The sequence below is a fragment of the Pteronotus mesoamericanus genome, unplaced genomic scaffold (genome assembly GCF_021234165.1).
Source record: "Pteronotus mesoamericanus isolate MK-2021 breed Mesoamerican mustached bat unplaced genomic scaffold, CSHL_Meso_final contig_20, whole genome shotgun sequence".
NCBI classification, from domain to species: domain Eukaryota; kingdom Metazoa; phylum Chordata; class Mammalia; order Chiroptera; family Mormoopidae; genus Pteronotus; species Pteronotus mesoamericanus.
The window spans coordinates 74,355,807-74,382,936 of NW_026555085.1; the positions used below are offsets into that span (position 1 = coordinate 74,355,807).

The 27,130-nt window shown below is 34.4% G+C and overlaps 1 protein-coding gene across 14 annotated transcripts in view; it reads right to left on the reverse strand.

Moving 5' to 3' along the window:
- Positions 1 to 27,130, reverse strand: part of TRDN (triadin) — a 323,740-nt gene that overhangs the window by 274,695 nt on the left and 21,915 nt on the right. For all 14 annotated transcript variants that reach the window (XM_054569903.1, XM_054569904.1, XM_054569900.1 and 11 more), the window contains exon 2: positions 4,069 to 4,278. In XM_054569903.1, the coding sequence (XP_054425878.1) occupies positions 4,069 to 4,278 (210 nt within the window). The remainder of the gene's footprint in view (positions 1 to 4,068; positions 4,279 to 27,130) is intronic.

The following is a 27,130-nucleotide window of genomic DNA, read 5'->3' on the forward strand; positions in this document are numbered from 1 at the left end:
TTATGTACCACAAAAGACTCATCATTATAATAGCATTAATCCCTAGCAAATGTTCGAAGTATATCAATTAAAAATAATATTAGAAACATAAAAGTACCATTTATATTTGAAACTCTTATTGAAGCAAGTGATTTTTTTCTGTGAAGAATCAACAGTAAAAAAGGCAGGTTTGAACTAAATAGAGCAAAGAAATTAGAATTTAAATATGAATGGATATGTCCCATCCAACCAAAGATTAATAGGAGCTTTTTGTACTATAATTATACAAATTCTTTGAACTTATATTCCTTACGTTCCAGAAATTGATCGTTCAAATTTCACTTAGCTAAAAGTATTTGAACTTCTTATTTGAAGAATTTATACGTTTCTCCTTTAAAATTTTAGCTTTATGATTTTTTTTTATTTCAAATCCATTGGTGAATAATTTATCTTCTTAGATGTGACCTCAAGAGCCATCTCAACTCACCATCTTTCTCTTTGCACTATTGTAATTACAATATATCTTTGTCAACTAGAGTATTGTATGGCACTTCCTTATAGGTAAGCAGTTATCTAAAGATGGATAACTTAGCAATGTAATTTTTTAGGGTGAAATACATAATAGCCAGCCTCCATAATAGGCCCCAAAGATCCTTACATGCCTGTGTTCACACCCTAGTATTGTCTCTTTCTAACATTAAATAGGACTAACCTATGTAACCAAAAGGATAAAAATGAAAGTGCATGATTTCTAAGTCTAGGTCACAAGAAGCATCAAGGGCGCTACCTTGTTCTCTCTTGAATCACTCACTCACTGGTTATGAGGACACACCAGCATTCATTGACAGCCATGTGAGACATTTTGCCAATGGTTCCACTACCCCAGAAAACCTTTCTGATGTCTGCATCCATAGCGAATACCTTCACTGGAAACTCAAAATATACCCTAAGCCAGAAGTACCCAGCTATGCCATTCCAAAACTCCTGACCCACAGGAATGATGTGAAGTAAAAAATCATTATTGCTACTCTAGACATTAATTTATCATGTAACAATAGATAACATCACAAGACATAACAAAAAACATTTCATCTTATACATATATTTTATTATTTTTACATTCTAATTTTATTAAATTTAATAATTTTTAAAGTTCAAAACTGAATAGTTGAAATTAAAATTTTTATATCATATTCTTTCTTCATAATATAAGAAATCGTTTCAAAATCCAAATGTCAGTATTATCCATTCCTTTATGCAATGTCTAGCAGAAAACTTACTGTGTGGTAGCACTCCTATACAGAAATATGTAAGATAGTCCCTGCCTCAGATAGGTTTAATTTTCAGAGTGAGATAGATAAGTGGACAGATTGTAAATGCAATGTGTGAAATGATATAATACAGGTGCCTGTAAGGTATGAAGGAAAGAAAACACAGTACAGAGAATTCTTAGGAAACCTGAGGGTGTTTCACAAAAGAAGGGGTAGGCCTTGAAGACTGAATAAAAATTCTTTACATAGAAAAATTGAGAAATGAGTCTTTACTGGTGATATTCATATTTGTGATCTGCTTGTGATAAACTAGATTTCATTCTAAGTACTTGAAATATATTCACTTATATAATTCTCTTAATCTTATTACTATTATTATCTCTGCTTTGTAAGTGATGAAACCGAGACAGAGAGAGGCTAAATGACTTCTCCAATATCACACAGCTAAAAAAGTGGTAAGGTCTGGATTTAATATCAGGGACATTCGGCACCAAAGTTCTCATCCTTAACTACTATAGGACATTTTCGGCTATCTAGGCGGAGAGGGGAACAGTATAAATAGAGGCATTGAGCAGTTGAGAGTATGTTTTTCTAGAGAAAGAGAAACAGAAAGAACAGTAGTGATATGACTGGAAAACAAGGTTCATGAGTTGAATTACAAGAAATGAATACAGAGCTAAGCCAAGGACTTAAATATCATGCCAAGCAATTTATACTTAGGCAACAGGAAATAGTTGATGAAATTTATGTTTTATGCAGATACCTCTGAAGCAATGTTAAACAGGAGGGACTGGATGAAGGAAGACAGGAGAAATTGCATTAATTCCCTAAAAAAGAGAATTAGGTCTGATGTGTAGAAATGGAGATGGCAGTAATAAGAGAAGGGAGCAAATTTATGAGACATGGAGTAAGCTGTCATGGAGCACGGTGACTAATCAAATGGCAGATTTAAAAGATGACTTGCAGGTTTCCTTCTGCCGGGAATGGATAGTTGATTAGGTCATTGATAAAAATAGAAAATTGGAGGAAGAGACCTCACATAGAAGATGTACTTAATAAACACTTCCTAAGAGAAGAGATAAAGTAGTAGTAATGCAGGGCTATTTTTTCCCTAACAGGTGAAATGCCAGTAACACAGGCATTATCCATAACACTTAATTACAGTGGTCCAAGGAAGAACCCCCTACAGTGGAATGAAAATGTGTTTTACACTTAAGAAATCTAATCTGGAAATCTAATAGGCAGCTGCTCATTTTGTAAAGTAAGAACAAATCCATTTCAACAAAAAATGTACACAATGTACTTTTAAATTATTAACTTTACAAATATTAAATTTGCATGCAGTTATTAACATCTATTGTAAACACTACAGAACTATATTTTATGATCATATTTGGTTCTAAAATTTAAATGAGTAGAAGTCTAAGAAAGGAAAGATAAAATATCATGGTCAGTACAGGCTCAAGGGAAGTAAAATCTTCTAGAACAATGTAACAAATTGTTTTTCATTTAAAATTCTAAGTAATAATTTTCTATTATGGCCATTTCTGGTGTTTATTCTTTTAAGAGTCTACATTACATAATATTTAGTACAGCCCACTTAGAGCAGAGGTTGATGGCTCTGATTGAATAGCCCTTTTTGCTTTGGTTGATACTGTGGACATATTTCTACCTGTTAGATGATGCTTACTTCAGCCCAGTTACCAATGATGCGAGTGGGCAGCATCATTTGAATAGCACCTCCATGTCAATAAACAGAAATATTACAATTTTTATAATTTTTCAAGTTTATATTTGTATTTCTTTTAACATATAGCCATTGTTTGGCACAGAGAGTAGATTATTGATTAATTGTTTAATTCATAAAAAACTGCAGTGAAAAATAAAGGGTCCCTGAGCATATAGAATGCAACTTTTGGTAATTTCCTGATTCCACTATTACCGAGGAAAGAAAATGAAGGAGGTAGGTGGGGTATGGGTGGTACAAATATGAAGATACACTTTAATAGGTTAATGAAATGTTTTTTGCTTGTGGAAAAAAACGATAGGCAAAAACTTATTCATCTATTCATTTAATATTTATTGAATGCCTGACTAATTCCTTCCTCAAGGAATGCACAGTCAATAGAGCACGTCAGATGAGAAAAATAGATAAATATAATTTTTTAAATATAAAAAGACTTTGAACAAAGAGATGAAAAATAGAGATTGAACTGCCATAATGAAAATCTATCTTTCTTCATGTGTGTTTTTCCTATTTTACTCCAAAACACAAGAACATTCAAGATGTAACAGCTCATCGTAAGTCATTCTGGGAAAATCCTTTAACACTCTTTATGTTCGGGAACTCAAAATAGGCTGTTTTGATGGGAGGAACAACGAATATGTCTGAAAAGGAAGTGTGAAGGCAGATGGACGTAAAACATACTTTACCCCACTTTCCATTTGTCCAAAAGCTTTTTATTTTGTTTTATATTACCTACTGTAAAACTACAAATTACCCTTTGTTAATGGTTAATAAAGCTTCAGTTCCAAAACTAAGTATCCACCCAAACTTTTTAATCATCATGAAATTGTAACATTCAGCCTTTGTTCAGCTCTACAAATAAGAAAATCTATTTCATTTGAAATCAGTGAATATATCAGGCAAAGGAGAATAGAAGGAAAAAGCAAAGAAAGAAGCTAGACTTCAGTGACCTAAGAGCACATTTGTTGGGTACTTTATTTATCACATTAAGATAGGGTAAAGAGAAACAAAGCCAGAACTAGGGAGAACATTGTTTCTATTCATTTAAAAGCCAAATTTCATAGATCTTACCTGAAAAGTTTTTGTAATCCACTAAATCAAACATAACAACAGCAACAGCAGACCACGTGATTATCAGAGCAATGACTAGAAGCCAGGCTGCTGGGGAGCTGAATGTGGTCACTATGTCTTCTGTGACTGTCCTTTTCAGCACTTTTCCGGGGGATTTGGGCACAGATCCATTTTTGTTGTCTATAACAGTCGTAGTAGTGGACGCATTTCCTAACCAAACATTCAGAAAGAATTACAATTTAGAAATTCACATCAAATGTCAATGACAAAAAAACAGATTATGTAAGCATATTTTTAAAGTTTTTATTTATTTTTAGAGAGAGTAAGGGATGGAGGGAGAGAAACATCATTGCGTGGTTGCCTTTCACACACGCCCTACTGGGGACCTCGCCCGCAACCCAGGCATGTGCCCTAGACTGGGAATTGAATCTGGGACCCTTTGGTTCGCAGGCCAGCACTCATTCAACTGAGCCACACCGGCCAGGGTGTTATGTAAGCATTTGTAAGTTGTTTATATCCTTTTCTATAATAGAATACACCTCTTTAGTGGTAGGGGCATACTTCGCTGCCCACCGCCACATTCTCTTACCAGCATTTACCCTCCTTCCTGAAACCCATATGCTCTTCCAGCCAGCATTCCACCAATGCTGTCCGCCCGACCACAGACCTTCTGTCATCTCAAGTTCGTCTTTGCTTCTCCCTTACCACCTCCCATCTCCCTTGCCAACATGGGCAATGAGTCTTTTGGGCAAGTTGCTTTTTAATACCTTTTTTCTTTATTTAGGCTCTTATTTCAGTTCTGAATGCAAGCAAATAATCTCCTCTGGGAGAGAAACAAAATCAGTAATAAAATAGTTCAAATGGATGAGATTCCTTCTAGATATCCTGGTTTAACTGCATAACTGACCCTTTTATCGAGGCTATTCATTATTATTGGTGAAGGCACACAGAAGATCTAAGATAATAGTGTAGGAAAATACTATATCCAGTAACTTTTTTATTCCTTCATTCAAGAGTCTACATGTTCATGACAAAAAAAAAAAAATTTAAATATAAAGGACAGTAAAAAAGATAGACAATCCTTTATTATTTCACCATCCAGAAACAACTAATACACCATTTTTTAGATGAAAATGGTAAATCTAAGCCCATGTTTTTAAAAGATTAAAAAGAGAATGTGGAACATCAGTAGTAAAATTATTTAATTAAGATTTTAAAATGACTTTAGGTAAAAATTCACAACAGTGACAATGAATCTCCTCTCTTTTCTGAAAAACTGTGTGAATATATATCCCAAGTTCATGAACTCAATTTAGTTGAAATGATAGCAAGATGGAAAAATACCTCTGAAAACAGATTTCACAGATTGTTTTTGAGATGGTGCTCCAAGAAGGAAAAATTAGAAAGCACTCATATCATATCCTCTCATTGATTTTTGTACCAAATTCCCATCACTTTAATGGCAGTTCTGAAAATGGATGAATGATAGGAGTCTTTGAAATGTGATTTAAGACTCAGTGAATCAAACCTTTGGAAGAGTGATTTGCAAAAGAGTAAGTGAATTATAAGTGTTTAGGAGAGGCCCACCTGAAATATGATATGTTGCTAATCTCCATTTCTTTTTAACTTCTGGAAGGCTTTTTACTACTGCTATATAGAGCACACTGGAAGAATTGCTTTTGCACTTCAGAGTCACTTTAGTGAACTGTGTATTAGAGAGCATTTCTGTAGGCAATATTATATATACCTGAATGGTATCTTGAAACTGAAAGAACAAGTTTGCTGAGATTTGATACAAATTAGTTAATCCTGGTCACATTTTTAAAAGACAGAAAATATTTAAGGACACTGAGATTTCTAAATACATTTCCTTTTCTTGATCAGAAAGTAATGAAAATTTAGAGTTAAAATATCACTTTTTATTTTTTAAAGACCCGACTATCTATATGAATTCCAAATTTTTCACCTAATAATCCTGCCAAAACAATTATTTTACCACATTTTAATAGATAAAAATGATACATTTAACTGTAAATGATTTTTAAAATATTTTAATGTTTTCTTTGTCTTCACATCCTCATAATTTCCACTTACAAATTAATCAAGACTCAGAGGTGATAAAAATATATTCTGAGTATCAACTGCAAAACCACAAGCAATTTGAAAGATATCTTGCTTAAAGTAAATTATGTATTGCCTTTGTTATGAAAATACACTAAGTAGTACCTTTCATTTTCCATTCAAGTTTATTACACGAGCCATAGAGCCAAGAAGAATAAAACTGAAGGAAAATAAATTATCTTCTCTGACAGCTGGTCAAGATAAATACAAAGAACAGAGTATGTAATCTGAGATTATTTAATGTTTGAGAAGCACTTTGAAGATGACAAGAGCTCATTACTGATATAGCAGGAAAAAACGGGAGATAAACACTACTGTGACATGGGCCATGCTTCTTGAAAGGTGATGTCTCAGAATTAGAGCAGAGAAGCTAGGATATGTAACAGTATTTTCCATCCCTGCTTTTTAATTTCATTGCTCTTGACTTCATTACACAATATTTTGATTGCCAGAAAGACAGAATCTGCTTCAAAAAAGTGGGGATCTGGCTGAAAGACCTTGTGACTCTGCAGCAGAAAGTAAAATGGACGGCTTGTGCAGTGGATCCGAAGACCAGCCTCCCAGTCAGGTTATGCATGGAAGAATAAATCGTAAGCCTCCTGAAAGAAGTCACTTAACCTCATCATGTCTTATTAATCAGAGGAGGAAGCTGCCAACTGCATTTGCCCATTATTATTCTTATGGGACACTGGCAATACAATCTCTTCCAGGATGTTCAAGGAGAACACCTAAATTCTAGAATCGTATAAATAAAGTATCTTCTCTACATAAAAGCATTAATTCTGAATTTTGTTTTTCACTTTTGTGGAGTACTCTAAAAGTATATCTTTACCTTCAAGAATTAGAAAACAAAGGAGAGTATATACTATTATGATATTATAAAAACATATTTTTATTCCAAAATTGTATTAAGAATCTAATTCTCAATTATAGGGAAGAATAATCTTTAAAAAATACTTTTAAGTATGGCAAAAGGTCCCTGTAAAATAAGAATTTTGGAGAAACTAGTGAAAATATCTTTTGACAAATACAGTTAAATAGTAAAAAATCCATCTTTAATTTACATACTTTTATTATCCTAGTTTTTGCAGAATGAGTGTACTATATATAGATATAGATATTTGTGACAAATTATGTTTTTCTACAAGCATATATAAAATTAACAGAATGGATTTTGAGAAGCAAGATAAATCATAACAATTTACAAAAATAAATAACCCTAAATATTCTAACTAATAGATTGATAAAATAGCTAGATAGAACACAAGAAACCTAGAGTAATTTTTGGAAGACTCCAGATTCTAGGAACATTTTTAAAAAGAAACAACATACTAGTCATTTTCAAGGTAAAAAATTGCTTTTGTCTCAAACCTAAAACTGACCCCTTGCCAATTTTAATGAAAGCTCTAAATTATTACCTTTTCTTCCACATTTTGTGGGATGTGATTATTGTAATAATATTTCAGAGAATAATTTGGTCACCTAATCAACCATCTGAGGTGAAGAGATATATACCTACTTTGTAGGTTATTTAGCATTTCTTGTGCCCATCCACTCCCTCTGCTTTTCTAGCATGTGAATTTTTTTCTAGTGATGAGTCCAGAAAGTGAGCAGTGCCCTAACCCCCAGCTGTAGGAATGGGCCTTGAAGACAAGCCTAATCCTTCACAACACTACCTCTTGCCTGTGACAGTGAGGGGATGGGGCGATGAGAAACATCCACATTTTTTGTGGAAGTACTTGGGGACATTCTTTCTACAGGGGTTGCTAAACTGATGGGGTCCACCTGTGGCCCACTAGCTCACCAGCTGGACTGTCTGCAGCAGCACAAAAAGTAGCAGGGTCCAGATGCCTCCAGGTGGGTTCATGAAGCCAGTTGTGTTTAGAGTCAGGCTTCTCTCTGGACTTTCCAGTTATGAGAGTATATCGACTGCTTTGATATGGTTGCATTACCAACCATCATGAGCTCTGACTGGCCCTCTTGCTCTTGCCAGGAAAGTAAATAATTGTTTTCCGTCAGTTGCTGCGTCATGAGCAGTGACCTACCAAAATGATCTAAATATACAACTTCTTTTAAAAATCATTTTCATTTTAGAAATAAAATATCAAATCTCACGCTTGTTTCTAAAGTGGCTGAGTTGTCATGATACTAAATGAAAAGATGGGTTTGGGGGTTGCAAAGTAAATTGCTGTCATTGAGGTGCTCTTACTAGAAAGAGCTTGATCTCGCTCTTGCTCTGGGTAAATGAGAGTCAGGAATTCCCTCCCTGGGCCCTGGTGCCGCACTGTGACCTGCTAGCCCACTTTCCAATAGTCCTTAATGCAAAGTAATAGATGTCTCTTCTTGCATCACCTCCTATGAGCACAGTTTTCCTCTACCTTTTGAACTTTCATTTTCAACTTAGTAGTTATTCCCCATTCAGATACTGGTTTTCCTACAAATAGCAAACTGATTTTAAAGGTGAAAAACAATGAGGAGTGCATAGTTAGAATTTATCTTTTGAAGCAAAATATATCGAACTAATATATTACATGTAAAATGCAGTTTTACCAACTGAAAGTTGGCAAGGATTTCTGATTACTTTTTCTACTCAAATGATAGTTTTATTAAAACTTCATTTTTTAAAAAAAATATTTTATTTATAGGGACAAGGGAAGGAGAGAAACATCCATGTGTGACCGCCTCTTGTGTGCCCCCTACTGGGGACCTGGCCCACAACCCAAACATCTGCCCTGACTGGGAATTGAACCAGCAACCCTTTGGTTCACAGACCAGCACTCAATCCACTGAGTCACACACAGGGATAGAACTTCATTGTTAAAAATCCAATTCCTCTTTCGAGAATCACCTGAATTGCTAACTCCATTTCCTTAATCTTTTTAAATGAATAATGTTGTTCTACCAGCGATGCTATCACATCTTTTGATAATACAAATGCAGAGATAAAATCATTTGACTTTTGTGATGCCCACTGTTTGTTTTTTCAACAAGGCTCTATGCCAGAAGCAAATCATCTATTCTTTCACAGTACATGGCAAAACACTTTTTACACAGTGAGGCCCAATAAACACTTATTATAAAGTAAAAACTTCATAATGTCTGTTAAAGGGAGTCACCTGAAAAAAAATGTTATGTTAAAGAATCTTAGTACTTCTGCACATAGAAGGTTGTTCAGTACATAGTAACATCTAACCAGAGAAAGAAATTAAATATAAAACAAAATATGATATTTTTATGATATGTGAAAATGTTGAGATAAGAGCTATGTTATTGACATAAAAGCATATCCGTTCAGTACATCTCAATACTTAGTGGGAAGTTTAGCTGGTTAGAATAATTAAAGCTACAATAGAAGGCGAAAGAGTAGTAGGATAGAAAGATATGCAGTGTCTTTGGCTAAAGAAAGCATATGTTTGCTAAATACTGTCAATAGTTTAACTGAGATACTCCTCAGTAATGAAACAATTAAAACTAACCTATCGGATGTTATTAAGGTGGTTAAATCTCCAAAAGTTTTTTTAAAATCTCTGAAAGCTGGGAGATATTTCTACAACCAGATTAGCCAGAGTAAATGCATAGACGAGTAGGAGTCCTGACGATCAGCTTACAAATATGTGATGATGCATTGTCTTAGTCAGCTGGGGCTGCCATAACCAACAACCACAGGCTGGGTTTCTTCAACAACGCAAATTTATTTTTCACAATTCTGGAGGCTGGAAGTCCCAGATCAGAGTATCAGTATGGTGGATTCTGGTAAGGACTCTTTTTGGCTTGCAGATGGTTACCTTCTTGTGTCCTCACATGGCAAAGAGAGAGCTAGCAAGTTTCCTGCTGTCTCACTTTACATGGGAACTGATCCCACCATGAGGACTCTACCCTCATGACCTCATTTAAACCTAATTATCTACCAAAGACCCCATTTCACAAATATTATCAAAATGGGAATTAGGGTTTCAACATACAAATTTGGAAGGACATAATTCTGTTCATAGAATGCATTTTTCTATTTGATTATTTAAAAATTGCTCAAAATAATATTAATCAATTTTAAGCTCAATAAGCATAGCTTTTTTAATAAAGCTATCCCTTTCATGTTAAAAAATAAATGGAAATCATAGCCTTGGTCTCTTATCATACATGCTTAAGTAGCAAGTCAAAATGTCAGTGGGCACTACATATGAAGGAATAGTTTAAGGATGAAAATTAATCAACAAGACCCATGAGATGACTCTTTTATGACAACAATTTTGACAGATTAAATAAGGTTTGTTTTTTTTTAAGAAAATAATCCATTCTCACTGCATGAACCCAGGAAGTCTCAAGCAAGATTTTATGAATTGGAAGTTTGGGGATGGAGTCTACAGAAAATCTCCCCAAAATTTATGGGTTCAGTTTCAGGGAAATAGAAGTTAGACTCCGGTTCTTAGCAAATATGATACAAATAGGACAGACATAGATATATTGACTATATTAAGTTTGAAAATTAACTTTCTAATATTTTTTGTTTGGGTTGACACATTCTCTTCCTGGACCAAATATGCATAAATAAAATCCTTTACCTAGCCTAGTAGCCCTCCTACTAAATTTGAATCACAAACCAACTGAAGTAGAGGAGGCTTGAGTAGTGATATGATATTTCAATTTGGAAAAGAAAAAAATACTAAACTGAATGCTGCAAAATTACAACCTTTCTATGATTTGTTGACACTCATGTATGTTTTTTATTTTCTTCCTTAAGAATTAATCATCTCCTGCCAAATTACCCCACATGGAGTCATAACCCCACCACTGTGCTGTCACTGTAGTTTCGAATTTAATTAAGAAAGTATGACAGTCATGCTCCCCCCCACAAAAAAACCACCCCATGTAGTCATACTTTTCATTTAAATGTATTCAGTAATAACAAGGACTTCATGTAAAGCATCTTCTTAAAATTATACTCATAAAATTCTGGGTCTCTCACATTGCCATCAGCTACTTCCAGGAAATTTAAGAAAATGCAAGAACTAAGACCTAATTTTTTAAAAATATGCGCTGGATAACATTTTAGGCAAATGTTTTCTGAATCAACCTAGTTTATTTTTTGATATCTTTAAGTATAAAGAAAACTAGACCTGCATTTCCTATCTGTAAGGAAATGTCTATCTATTTGTTGGAAAAGCTGTGATAATTCAAAACTTTAATAGTTTTTATATGTTCATGGATAGGAACAAAGAGGGACATGACTAATTTTATCAAGTACTCCAGAGGGTTTTGAAATGAAAATTACAATGAAATATCCTATTTAATTTTGTGTATCTTTAATCATTACTAATATAAATTGACACTTTTTATAGTTACTCCAGAATTAATGCTATTGCCATAATTGGATTAAAAAAGATCCATATAATTTTTTATCTCTAATAAAATATTTAAGAATTCTATTGAAAAATATATATACTTAGATTTGAGCACCATTGTAATAGGACAATTATATTTTGTTTATCTTGAACCCAAATCTTCATTAAGCTATTTGTTTAGAGCCGATCAGAATAGTGTAGCCCAAACCTTCATGTTTCTAAATTGAATTAACATATCCTATAAAGATATGCAACCTGAAATTTAAAGAAATAAGATTTCCTGTGTTTTTTAAAATCATTTAATCTATAAAGGAGGAAAAAAACCCAGCTTCCTATGCCTTTCAGAGAACTTCTAAATGAGCTTGAAGCTCCTTTGTGCGTTGCTGAAAAGAACATTTAAGGTATCCATGCCTATAATTTAAAAATGCTAGAAATTAGGTAAACACAAATAGTACTTTATACAAATCTTTCTTTGAAAGAGTTCCCTGAGTTTTAAAAACAGCTGAGAAAGCTGCACACATCTATAGAGACAAGCAAGTATTTTACTCCTCTTTGATATAAAACAAGGAGTTAAAGAGAACGGTGTTCTGAAGTCTACTCATTAACGGGGTTTTCAAAGTATGTGTATTGCTTAGTTACTAACATTTTCATTCTTTGAATTGTTTGTCCAAATAGACCTAAAACAGTCTTAAATTTTATGTGAAAAATATGCCACTCATTAGCAAATAACGAAAGGCTTTTTCTCTGGGCAATTACAGTTCTAATACAAAACAATTTTTAAAAGCAAAGATATAAACAAAACAATGAATGACTGAACTTCTCTCATTTAGCTCCTTCACTGGGCAATTCTTACTAGGCAGAACAGCATTTTATTGAGTATTCTGGTGATAAAAATATATCCTCAAGGAGTAAGAAATAAATGGAAAATTAAGTCCTCGTGTTCTAAGAGCCTACTTGGCATTTACTGTGAGGTGGACTCAACTTTGCTATTCATGCTACAGACTGGGAGACAGAAACCACTTTCCCCAGAGTTAGTCCTGGGTCAACCCCGGGAATTGGGACTGTCAGTATTACATGACACAGTGAAATCCCCTATACTATCATTTCAAATAGCTCCTATGAATAGGATTTTACCATTGACAGGCCCATATTCTGACATTTAGATTGCTCAGAGCAGTTATTTCTATGGAGAGGGAATTTTCATAAATTTTATTTGACTAAGCTTATTGAAGCATTACAGCAGCATTAGTATCACCAAGCCATAGTGGATTCAGTAAAATAAGCTTTATGAAATTGTCCCTGCCCTAAAGCATGAGTTTTTAGAAACTTCTAAACCGCCTTCCCTTGAGTAACATAGTAACATCTATAAGATATTTGCCATCCAATGTCTATTTCTATCTTAGAAGAAGAGAAATGAAAAAAACAGTTTAAGGATCTTTTCTTGCATTAAAAAAGTCATTTTCCTTTTTTAATTTTATAACAAAGAAAAAACACATAATCGTTTAAATTTGCATATTCAACCCTTTGGTTCTATATTAGAGGAAGTTCTCTAAAGATGCCATCGATTCTTTTCCACATCTTCCTTCTGATTAAATGTGCCTCTTGTAAATGAATCCACATGTCATAAAAAGAATCAGATCATAAAAGTTTGCTAAAGCAGTTTTCAGGAGACAGTTATAATTGTTAATATCTCAGTCCCAAAACTGATCACGATCATATTGCTTTAGGTTTATATAGAATTTCTGCTCCAGGGAAATCAAAAATTATTACACAAGCCAGAAATTTTGGAAAAAACTCAGTGATTTCAGAAGCCACAATGACTCAGAAAAAGCATTTGGGTAAAAGTGAAGGACATCATATGAGTAAGTTTTATCAAAACTTAAAGTAGTAAAAGGTGATTTGTTAAGCAAAAAGTTAAACACTATAATAATTTTCTAAGGCTGCCATAAAAAAGAACCACAAATTGGATGACTTGGACAAAAGAAATTTATTGTCTCAAAGTCCCAGAAGCTAAAAGTTCAAAATTACTAAGGTGTTGGCAGGGTTGGTTCCTTCTGGGGCCTTAAGGGAAAAGTCTGTTCCAGGATCCTACCTGTGGCTTGTAGATGGCTGTCTTCATGTTCATGTGGCATCCTCAGTATATGCATGTCTGTCTCCATATTTCCCTGTTCTATAGACACCAGTCAGATTGGATAAGAGCTCAGGCTATTGACCTAATTTTAACTTGGCTATCTTTGTAAACACCCAGTCTTCAAAAAAGGTCACAATCTAAGGTGCAGGTAGTTAGGACTTCAACATGAATGGGGGGCTAGGCTGGAGGGGCTGCCCCTGAAAAATACTATATGGTCTCTTCACCGTACCAAAAAATTATCTTTTAAGAGTTAAATTAAATTTATTCTATGAAATTACTATAAACTTTTGTAAAAATTAAGCTTTGAGTTAACCAATTATTGAAGAAGTCTGGGACTCCATTTCAAAATGAAAAGGTAACTTGAAACTATGAAATTATTCAAGTGACAGCATCTGGTAGTAATGCTCTTGATTATTTTCCTTCTGTAGCTAGAGTGGGGCAGATTGGCGGACTTCATGGATATCACCTCACCTGTTTGCGAGTCATTCAGTCTCTGCAAATGTAAATCATGTCTGGCCCCTCCATCCTACTGTGACCAAGACCAATTGAAAATGAAAGCATATGATAATCTTCAAGGAAAACCATAGCGCTCGGTAAATGTTCTTATAAAGGAATATGCTCTACAGCAGTTTGGGACACCAATTTTAGATTTTAAAAATACATACATTTGTATGTATTTCAAAATATGTATGTGCACATAAACGCAAGCACAAGCACTATGCACCACACAGTAGGTCAGTGAGGCACGTGCCATCGACCGATTTTAATGAAATAATAGAATATCAAAATTCAAAGTAACTGCAGTTAGGTCAAGTTTAACACAGCTACTTGTCCAAATTATTCATTATTTCGCTAAATTGAAATATTAGATTCTTTTAACTAGATATTTAACATTTAAATAACCCCATTTTGTAGCCTTATTGACCTATAAGCTGTAATGTAAATACCGCATATTTTTGCAAAAGGAATCAACGTTTACAAATGTTTTATTTATAGAGAAAACTTTATTATAGGTTGTAGCTTTTGTATAGTTTAATTACATGTCATAAAAACTGATGCTTGCTAAATTAAAATATTTATAATAAAAATAATTCTCTAAAGGAAATCTGCTTCCTTATCCCAAAAGAAAAAAATCCTCTCTAATAATTAAAAAATGACAAAAGAATGAATGCTATTAAACAGAATGAAATCCTTGCTGTAATATTTATTGATTGATCCTAAGAACATATACTCAGCAAAATCAAGGCCTGATAATTCAAACAAAAAACAAAAGGAAACAAGCAAAACTAAGTCTGGAATATGGTTCACACCCAGAATATGCTTCTGTGATTCAGAAACAACATTAGGTTAGACTGTCTGCATTAACCGCAATTTCTTACTCATAAAATAATGACCATGTTTGAATCCTTGGACTCCATAGCACAACTGAAATACATGGTATAGTGAATTAACAATATTTCCTAGTGTTCTGAAAATTGTTTCACATGAAGCTGAGAATAATCTATAATATCTAAGTCTTAATTATGTGAAACAGAACATTTTAATGAAATCACTTATTAATTTATTCCATTGTTCATTTGTACTTCTCGTAGATCTTATGAGCAAAAGTCGTTTTTAAAACTCATTATTCTAGTAGTGTTCCCTATGAAAGAGTACTTTATGATTTTTCATATGGCAGTTTCTATCATCACATCCTCCTCACATTCTATAACCTAAAGCAAGCATATTAGTGAACGGGACAAAATCGGTTTGCCTTGCAGTGAATGGATCCTGACAAAAGACTGAATAGCTACTAAGTGGACTTTCCATATGTAGATCTGCGAACGTAAATGAAAAATTAAAAAGCAGTCATGTTCTTTTTTTATCTTCCCTGAAAAATGTCTTTGGTTCTTCTGAAAGAAAAGAGGAATCAGAAAAGGCCTTGTCAGATTGTTTTTTAAAAGACATTAAGGTGACAAGAGAATAGCAAAAATGTGGGATGGAACACTACACCGGGAGCTGGAGTGGGGCTGACTGAGGGGTTTCATGGGTGTCACCTCGTCCTTTGCAAGCCAGTCCGTCTCAGTAAATGTAAACCAGGAACTGCCCCACCCTTCCTACAATGACCAATACCAATTCAACATGAAATCATGTGATAATCTTCATGAAAACTAGAGTGCTAAGGAAGCACCAGTAAGGGATCTGCCCTGTAGCAAAGTTCTGGGCACAGTAAACGTGCTATTATGCAGATGACACAAAACCCACAGATTGTGTACTATCGTCACCACAGGCGAGGCTCTGTTATCTACCTAGATCTAACTCTAACAATGACAAAACCCAGCAGGATGGCTTTCCGCCAAGTCTTAGGTAACCCCAGCTGTCATCACCCATTCCTTCCAGTTAGATACTTTAGTAAACCCCAAATTCCTCTTAGACCTGGGACACACTGTCCTCTCACTGCTCTGTAAATAAGAGTTATCCATAGCCTAAATCTGAAACGATTTCACCACGTTGTCCATCTTGCCCCTTACTCCCTCTTCAAGACTCAATTTTGCTGGAACACAACTACACCTATTCATTTATGTATTATCTTTTGTCTGTTGTCTATGTTTTCCTGCCACAGTAGCAGATTGAGCAGTTGCAACCTAGACCATACGACCCACCATATCTGAAAAGTTTACTCTCTCTGGCCCTTTAGCAAAAAGCAGAATTGGCAAACAGAGAAAGTTGGCCAATTCTGTCCTTTGATCTAGGAGGGTAACTGACAAAGTAGAGTTTTAAAACATACATAAACAATAGTTTTAAAATTGGGAAATGCTAATTTAAGTTAGCACTTTATTAATAGTAATCAGACATAGAGGAGCCATATGGCACAGTGACACAAAAGTTGAGTTTAGGTGGGACTGTCCTGGGACTGAATCCTTACTTGGTCCCTCATTAGCAACTGCACCTCAGTGTCCACCTATGAAATTAAAAGCATTAAAACTATCTCATAGGGTTATTTTGAGGAATAAATTATTTAGCACAGTTTCAAGCACAATAACTAACTCCTTTCCCTCTATTACTAACTTTCTCAATTTATCAATTGTTAACAGTGGTATTTTCCATATAAATATAACTTATTAAAACATCTTCCTTGATGCATGCTCTCCCTTCCCCTTCCTGGGAGCAAGCTGGTGCCTGTCTCTTTCCCCTCTTCCTCCGCCACAGAGATACATCTCCTAAACCATAAGGGTCTACACGAGACTTACAGCCAGAGGAGTAATGGGCAGCGGCAGGCTGTCCTGGCCTCAACCCCTGAACCTGTCCCCAAGGCTCCTTTTCTCTGACTTCCCAGGGAGCTGAAGCAACCCCTCCTAGGCTCTCCCCTGTTGCTTGTGTGCTAAGCCCTCCCTTGTTTCACTGTCCCCAGCTTTAATAAACACACACTCAAACATCTCAATTAATTAATTAATTTTTTAAAATGTCTGTCTTGGGGGGCGTTACTTTAGCTCCACCCACCCTGTTCTTTTCGCTGTGAACATAGAATTCAGAAGCCGTCAGATAGGATAATGTTTTCGTGTATATGATAATTTGGGTTATATAACTGAAAATTAAACACTGAAAGCTTAGAAGTTCATTACTCTGAAGGCATTTTACGTTGCAAAGTACACAACTGGTGTTCCACTCATTCATAATTACCACTAAAGCCAAGAGCTGTAAACAATTCAGAAATATATTTCTCCAATGAACGTTTGGAATGCCTGATGGGTAAAATCTTGCATTTTCATTCATATGAAAAACTCATAGTTTTTTTAATGCATTCGCCACCAATTCCAAAAAGCACAGTAATGCCATTTTTGTTAATCTTTTGCACAATTTGATGCTATTCTTTATTTTAAACAGGCACTGGGTCCAGAAGGATTTTTTCATAAGGTGGTCATTTTAAGCACAAATGTATTTCCCCATTTTAATTTTAAAAATGTTTTAAAGCTTGGTTATGGTCTCAGTATGCCCATAAAATCTTTTTCAATATTATGCAGTTGAATTGTTATACAAATAAAACTGTAGACATTCTCATAATTTTTTACGTGTTTGTGTATTATCTCTGCAAGGGATAGAAACAAGTCCCAGTCAGCTCAAGCTTCAGCTCTTTCAAGAAGCTAAGGTGTTTTAAATATCCCTCCTGGACACTTCCAGACCACCCTCTTACCATATTTATCTTGGACCTACCGTATGATATTACAGTTGCTTTTTTATGTTTCTGGATCTCCCACTAGAATGCAAGCTCTTTGAAGCTTCTCATCTTCATTTGTATATTCCGGTGCCCAGCACAACGACTGACCTTAGGTGAATGTTACAAAATTGGTGTGCTTACCAGTGTATCAAATGCCTCATGGTGAATTTTATGTAGTAGATGTTACAGACATGTGTGCTGTGTTAGAGAATGAACCCTTCTGTGTTCTTTGTGTAGTCTAAGGCAGTTGTTACAAGAGCACATTTTGCATCTGTCCCAGGTTATCACAGCATTCAAAGCCTTGTTAGCATGTAAAGAAATAGTGCTCTCCCTTCCCCTTAGCCCCTGAGGGCCTACATGAGGGACACCCCTGAATCTCAGCCATTGCCTTCAGCAACCTCTGGAAGAAGGAACCAAGAATGGTGGTGTGTTCTTCTGGGAAGGGCACCTGAGTTGGGTATGGGAGGGAAAGGGATTTAGGATCAGACAAAGATGGGCGAAACCTAATTGAGTCATCGAGGGAGTGAATGGCTGAAAGGTCCTGGCAGTAGCTATGCAGAGTGGCCGGAAGCTTTGCGATGGGAAGATGGGAGATGGATGGAAACAAAGTGTTGGGGGGATGGAGTGATAATAGCTGATTTCAGTCCTCAGGTTCCTAAGTTTTGTCTCACTAGAGACACATAGGGATGAGAAGACAATTCAGAAATGTGTTAAAAAATATTAACAACTCTATTATAGGGGGTAAAGGGAGACAGCTAAGGAAAGAAAGTTACCACCACCATATTCACAAATAACTATCAGTATTTCTGGGAGGTGTTCATAAGTACAGGACTAAACTAACTCTATTGTCCCTTCGTTGTTTTCTAATTTTAAACTCTGGAGAGCTAAATTCCTTGTTCAACACAATTGTATACATTGTATGTTATTGTTTGCATTTAGGGCTCTTTATAAATTTTTTAAAGACTGAAATAATTATTATTTATATTGCACTTATCAGTTGAATAACTGAACATACTGAAAAGTTCAAAGTATGAAAACATTTTTAAATAAAAATATTTCTTTAAAAAGTACTGCATCCACCTATTTCTTATCCTTTCCTCATCCCCTCTGCCAACCATACTTTACAGTATTTGTATTAGTATACAAAGCTGACTGAAAGGCTATGTAAATTATAGCTTAATCAAATGTGAGATTATGAATATAGAATATTTGCATATAGAGTTTTAATAAAGATCCTCATATTAAAGTTTTATTTTTTCCTAAATGTACAGCAAAGGCAGAAATCTCATTTTGTATGTGAGAAAATGTGTTGCCATTAGCAATTCTGACTTTCTCAGGGCCAAAGTTAATCAACTTTTATGAAAAAAGATAATGCTTTAAGTTAAAACAGGTTAAAGAAACCCACAGTGATGTGCTATGATCAACCCTTTTGCATGTCTAGCCACATGGACTTACAAATAAAGTTGTACCCTTTTCTGTAACTTAAAACGTAGTTTTTTCCCTGGCTGGTGTGACTCAGTGGATTGAGCGCCGGCCTGCAAACCAAAGGGTTACCTGTTCGATTCCCAGTCAGGGCACATGCCTGGGTTGTGGGCCAGGTCCCCAGTGAGGGGCACATGAGAAGCAACTACACATTGATGTTTCTCTCCCTCTCTTTCTCCTTCCCTTCCCCTATGTCTAAAAATAAATAAAAATAAATAAAACCCTTAAATTAAAAAAAATTAAAAAATAAAACATTTAAAAAAAAAGAAAAGCAGGTTTATAGTTCATGGCAGGGGCTACGTTTCTTCAGCACTGAATCAAGTATAACTGGTTACTCCATGCTTTGATTCGCAGCTTTTTCCAAAGTCTCAGCTACTCCAAATGCCTTCTTTGTGCTAATCATTAGAAGGTGTCCCTTCTAAACAGTCACCCCTCAACACCAGAGATCAGGGCTTGTTGACTAGAGAACATGCTTTCCCTCTTGCCTCTTCAGCCAGACAGCTTTCTGCAAAGGTACAACCTTTGGCAATCCCAGTCTTGATCTATATGGACTAGGGAACATTAGCTCTGCAGGAAACAAGTAATCAGATCAAAAGATTTTATTTGTTTCTTGAGCTAACAATATCATATCACTCATTTGTGTAATAGATCAGTATTTGTAATATGAGGTTCACACCTATTATATCAAATAACCTTCCTGAGGCATGCTAACAGCTAACCCCATTTTCACTTTGGAGAAAATGGATACTTAAAGACATTATGTGAAAAGTACTGGAAAATAATCGTGCCAAGACTAAAACCCAGAGTAGCAGACTTTAGTCAATTCTATCAGCTGAAACTAGATCATCTATAATAATGCCAAATACCTACTGAGGTATTTGCCCTATCTCAATCCAACTAAAGGAGAAGGAATAAAGACTTTGCTACAACATAGAGCAACTGAGCTCCACACAAATCATAATACTTACCATAAATTTACCCCTCCCTGCATTTACAAAAGTGAACTTTGGAAAGAGTGGTTTTCAAAACAACACTCTTGTTATTTCCATATGCCCTACAGACTGGCAACCAGAGCCCAGGATAAAATCTCAAAATAACAACAAAGGCAAAACATAATCATTATGTTATTCCCCCATAACAATGACTTCATTCTATTACTTTAGCCAATGGACAGTGATTATATTTAAAGTAAGTATGCAATTTCAATTTATAAAATTATACAGCAATATAAAATTAAATTTTGACTTTAGGATGTATAATTCAGTCTAGCATCAGTTCTTATTTAAATTTCAGATATTTAGATCTCAGATATTTGTTATTCCAAAGGCTAATGTCTAACAATGGATAAATCATGGATATACTGAAATACAATCACAATCATAATATTATCTGCTTTGACTTTTTTCCCTCGTATTTTGGTTTTTAAACATAATCAGCGCAAAAGAAATTAGAAAGGCATTATAGAAAAGAAGTGGAGAGAGATGCAAATTAAAACCACAATGAGATACAACTTCACGCTGGTCATAACGACCATCATAAACAGATCAACAAACAAGTGCTGGTGAGGTTGTAGAGAAAAGGGAACCCTAGTGCACTGCTGGTGGGAATGCAGACTGGTGCAGCCACTGTGGAAAATGGTATGGGGTTTCCTCAAAAAACTAAACATGGAGCTGCCTTCTGACCTGGCAATTCCGCTGCTGGGATTATACCCTAAGAATCCTGAAACACCAATTCAAAAGAACTATGCACCCCAATGTTTATAGCAGCGTTAGTTACAATAGCCAAGTGCTGGAAACAGCTTCAGTGCCCACCAGTAAATTAGTGGATCAAAAAACTGTGGTACTTTTACACAATGGAACACTATGCAACAGAAGGAAGGAACTCCTATCCTTTGCAACAGCATGGATGGAACTGGAGAGCATTATGCTAAGTGAAAAAAGCCAGGGGATGAAAGACAAATACCATATGACCTTACCTATAAGAGTAACCTAATTAAAAAAAAAAAACCAAAACAAACAAACAAAAAAACAACAACAAGCAAACAAAATAGAACCAGAGACTTGGAAATAAAGAACAAACTGACAGTGACCAATGGGGTGGGGGAGGGGGGTTAATGGGGGAAAGATGAGGAAGAAGGGTCAAGAAACATGTGTAAAGCACCCATGGGCAAAGCCAACAGGGGCAGCGGATTGAATGTGGGGGTTGGGAGAGAGCAGGGCAGGGCAGGGGGAATAGGGGGAAAATGGGGACAACTGAAATTGAATGACTATAAAAAAATTTTTAAAAAAAGAAGAGTGTTTGTATTTCTGTTCAACTTCGTTTTTTCATGAATTGTTAACATATTCTAAAGTAAGACCATCAACACACAATTGAAATTGGAAATAAGCAGCCTGATTTAGTCTCATCTGAGATTCCATTAGGAAAAATGTAAAAACCTGCTTTTGTCTTTCTCATCAAAGTCAATCCACATCTGAGTTTTTACTGGAACTTTAGTGCAATAAAATGTTATTTTTCCTTCCTTTTAGAATTTCTTTATGTCTGTTTTCTTTCTGCATTGAGGTCTGTCATGACTTTTCAAACTATCTTTCTTTGTTAATATAGTTGTATTTTTACCCCATAGTAAACCAGTATAATATGAGCTCAATTTACTCACACTCATTTATTCAATTATTTCCCCAAGATTCATGCACTTATTTACCAGATATTTACTGAGTATTTATCTTGTTCTAGGCATTTTTCTATGTGGCTGTTACCTAACAGCAAGTGGGATCCCACTGCCAGCCACCACCCTCTAGGCAAAATTCCAGAGGCAAAGTTTTGGTGATAAAAGAAAGGAATCTTCAAAAGCTACACAATTTTTGACTAACAGATTTTCATATACAGAAATCACCTTTAAGCCTATTAACTAAGGCTAAAATCTTTAACTCTATTTACAGCTTGAATCACTTAAACCTATTAATTAAGGCTAAAATCTTTAACTCCTGAGTTCCCCTATCATTCCCCAATTAGTTTTTAATTATAGTATCTCTATAGGATTATTTACAAACTTAAACAACAGAAGATACAAAAGCTACATAATTTTGAAAGAATTAGTCTTCTGCCTCAGAGCCTGTTCCCTCTAGAACACCCAAAGGAGAATAACACTGCCACCCTCTGCCAGGCCAGCCTATCTTAGGCTGCATCCAGGGTTTCTTCTGCCATCCAAAAATACCGTCCTATGGGAGAGCCAGAAATCCTCAAGGAAGAATGTCCAAGAGCCAGTCTCGGCTCTCCTTTTATTTTAAATCTTCTGGCCCATAATGCCATGTGCTCCCAAGGCATTCAGCTTCTCAGCCAGTCCCTAGGTTGTTTACCATTGCCACCGGCAAACTCCTCCTACAGCCCCTCCCTACTCCTTTCCAGAGATCTGATCAGATCTGTGTCATTATGAGAATGAAAAATGATAGGCCTAGATTCTGTTCTTCCTAATTTTTAAAGCTTGAGATTTCTTTATACTTTCCCTACTGCCATCGCCCATTTTCCACAGATCATGAAACTTTTGCTGATGGTAACTAGTAACTCCCTTGTATATTTATTTTGTAACATTTTTTAAAATGTATCTTTTCATAAATTTCTACCTTGAACTATGTGTTTCTGAAAGCAATATTAAGGTTGAACTGAAGTTGTCAGCTCAAATGCACTACTTTTCTCAAATGTATCAACTTCAATAATGTATCTCTTCCTACTAATATGCTCCTGTATTTTCTTAGGGAAAATAAGCCTAGAATTAATATTGTTATCAAAAGAATTAACACTGCATCTTTCTGAAATAAATTGTTGAGTTCTCAGAAGATTGCTAAAATAAAGTTAATTATTGAGTGATTATCAGAATTTTGTCCCGTCTCATTCATTTCATCAATGTATATTGAGTATTTACCATGATAGTCAAGTGCTGGAGATGAAATCAGACAAAATCTGGTTCAAACCTCCAGGAACTTAGAGACCTTTGCGAAAGACAGATGTGAACATTATAATCACAACATTGTTTGCTAATTGTATAAAGGTGTCCTAGACAGACCACTGTGACGAAACAGTATGAGAGGACACCTAATCCAGACAGGACAGTATGTGTAAAGACTTAGAGGATGAAAAGAGGCTATATTCAGGAACTGCAGGTTTATTCATGTGGCTGCAGGCAAAGCTTCTTGTAGCAAAATGGAGATGGAAAAGGATAGAGATAGGTAGGCAGAAAATATATCTACTATGTACTTGATCGCTGGAATGAGGATGTTGTAAAACAGGCTAGAAATCCAGGAGGAGTGAATGGAGAAACTGAGACAGACAGTTAAATGCCAAGCAGTTTACAACCATCTAGTAAATTGCAAAATCCTATCTGCCCTAACCACCAACACTTAGAGTAAATGGTTTACATTTCTCTTCCCCAACCAGAAGGTAAATAGCTTTAGCCGCCCTGCCCTACTCAAGAAGATAGATAGCAGAAATCCAATTAGTGCCATTTGTGCCAGCCACACCCAAGGACAGGTAAGGTTAATCCCTTCCTTATTTCACTGTCCTCAGCTTTAATCAATGTCCTCCCAATATCATCTAGATTCGTGTTGTGAACTCTTTCCTATACAAAGCCAAGAACCTACACACCGTGGGCCAGCCCAATGCAGACCCACTCTGGGCCTGGTCCCCTTCCAGTAACAGTTGGATTTTATAACAAATAAGATGGCAATGCCATCTTATCAAATACGATAACAAAATAAGAAGCCAGAACTCAATTTTACACCTAAGAAGCTTGATCATACTTGCATTTGGGAAAGTTTATTTAAATAGGAGGGCACTAGAGTTGAGGCAAGACTAAGAAACTAAATTTAAAAATTTTGTGGAAATCCAAGCTTCTGTAATAAGATGCTGAACTCTGGGGATAAATGGATAAAATTAAGAAATATTCAGAATATAGTATCTGCAGGATTTTAATGATTTGGCGAGGAGTCCTGGGTTATATCATGATTAGAGGGTGGGGAAGATCAGCAATTTAATTATGAGAGTTCTAGCTTAAAAAAATATAAGTAGATGGTGTCATTTACCAAGAGAGAATATTGAGGAAAAGAATCAGGTTTTCTGGGGAAAATAATGCATTTATAGTCACTAGGATAGTTGGACACCTACTAGGAGAAAGAAATTGTCACATTGTAATTTTTAATATTTTATAATTATTAACAAAAATGCCAAACATTTACACACACACACATATTTCACTGCATGAATAAGGGACATAATTTATGTATCATTGTTGACTAGATTCATAAAGACATTTGTTTACAAAGTAAATTTTTAATTTGACCAATAAGATGTCACCAGTGTGATTCTTGTAACAAAGCAGTTAGATAATACAATGTTTTCTATTCTAGTTTCATTCTAACAGACCCTTTGTCACAAATAAAGATTTTAAAAATTATTTCCATTAAAGCTATATATATATATATATATATATATATATATATAAAACACATATTAGATAAGAATCAGTGATGTTCTAGGGAAAAAAAGCATAAAATTAACATACTACATTAGACAAGTAAGACTATTAATACAATTCAAGACCTTTTAACAATAGTGGACAAAAAAATTATTTAATAAAAAGAAAACAAAAAGATTGCATTCTAAAGAAATGAGTATTTATAAGTGTTAATCATAGTTTAAATCTACTTTTATGCCACAACATGTTTTAAGCCTCCTATTTTAATTTTGATGGTTAATGTCATTGAGTAAATCTTCTAATTTTAACTTCCAGTGGCATAGGGAGAATGAGCTTATCATCATTGTGAAAAAGAAAGCTTAGCCAAAGGTCATTATTGGAAAATACATTCTTTCAAAGGTCATGGTCATTGGTCAATATGACTAAACTGAGGTTTATTTTCTTATTTTTCATGAATAAACAATTTGCTGAATATATTTATAGTTAAACAAGATAAAAGAACATTTAATAATAATATAATGATCAAAATGAAATAATTTAGTGGAGTAGAAAAAATATTTTAATAATTTTAAATATATGCTTTACTATTTCAAGCATAATCAAATACTACTTAATTTTTATATATCTGCAAATATTTTAATTTAATAATTCTTCCACACATAACATGAATTTTACATAGCCATACATACATCTGACAAAATATAGACATTTACTGAATACATTATGTTTTTTCTCTTTGTTTTTGCTTTTTTCTTTATTTTGTTTATGGTATTATTTATTGTCTCCGATCCATATGTATGTGAAATGAATGTTTTTATCTTTTAAAAATTAATTTTAGATTTTCAGTCTTAAGAAGTTCCTCATCACTGTGCTTTACATATAATTTTTGAGGCATTTAATCAAGACTTTTTTGTTGTATTTTGTATATTTAAGTCTTTAATTTATCTGAAATTTATTCTTGTAAATAGTATAAAGAATCAATCCATATTTTTTGAATGTATAGGCATGCTCATGAATTATTTATTAAATAATCCATTATTACTTTAATTAAATATTCTTTGTTACATATTAGATATAATATTATTTACAAATATTTTTATTTTATTATTATTTTTTATTGATTTGAGAGAGAAAGAAAGAGAAAGAGAAAGAGATAAACACTGAATTTGCTGTTCTACTAATTTATGCGTTCATTGCCTGGTTCTTGTTATGTGCCCTGACTGGGGATCACACCTCAATATGTAAGGATGACACTCTAACCAACTGAGCTACCCAGCCACAACAGAACTATTTTTATTTATATAACACAATTTATAGACTTTATAAAGTCTATAAATTTTCTATAAAGTCTATAAATAATTCTATAAAGTCTATAAATTGTGTTATGTGTGTTATTTTGGTCATAATAAATAGTATAATAAATTCATGACTATTATTAAAATAGAAATACTAATATTTGCAGGATGTTCAATCCTCTAAAATATCATTAGTGATGCATGTAGCTCAGTCTGGGAAACGTTTGACCAGATACTAAGATGTCCTGGAACCTTGGGGTTCCTAGGAGTGCCCCACCCAGCATTGAATGAGCTTGTGCTCTGCTTCTGCCTCTCCTGGAGTGGTCTGAAGGTTTCTTCTCTTACAAAATAATTTCAAAGCTCTGAAAAGCTTTCAGAAACAGTGATCAGTGGTTTCTGAAAAACTAACTGAATTTCATACTACCCCAAATAATCTATACATTCAATGTAATTCATATTAAGATACCAATGGTGTATTTCACAGAACTAGAACAAATATTCCAAAAAAATGTATATTGAACCACAAAAGTCAAAGAATATCCATAGCAATCTTGAAAGAACCAAGTTGGAGGAATCATGCTACCTGATATCAAACTATACTATAAGGCCATAATAATCAAAATAGTATGGTAGTGGCATAAAAACAGACATAGAGATCAATGGAGCAGAATAGAGGGCCCAGGGGAAAAAACAAAAGCCCTGTATCAGAAGGTTAAAACCACATATCTTTGAATTAGGGTTTTAAGTTATTACAAAGAAATTAATCATGCTGAGCAAACATATGACTGTTTACATATATTTTATATTTATGAAAAAGTGGAAGCAATATAAATACTCAACATAAAATGATTGGTGAAATGAGCAACATAATAAAATGTAAAACAACCGTGCAAATGCTGATCATAATGTATATTTACTGAAAGAAAAAGATACTAAAGAAATTTTAATGAAATAAATCAAATTATAAAGCATTAATCTACATATAACCTCATATAAAATTATTTTACAATTATATCATATATATGAAAATAAATT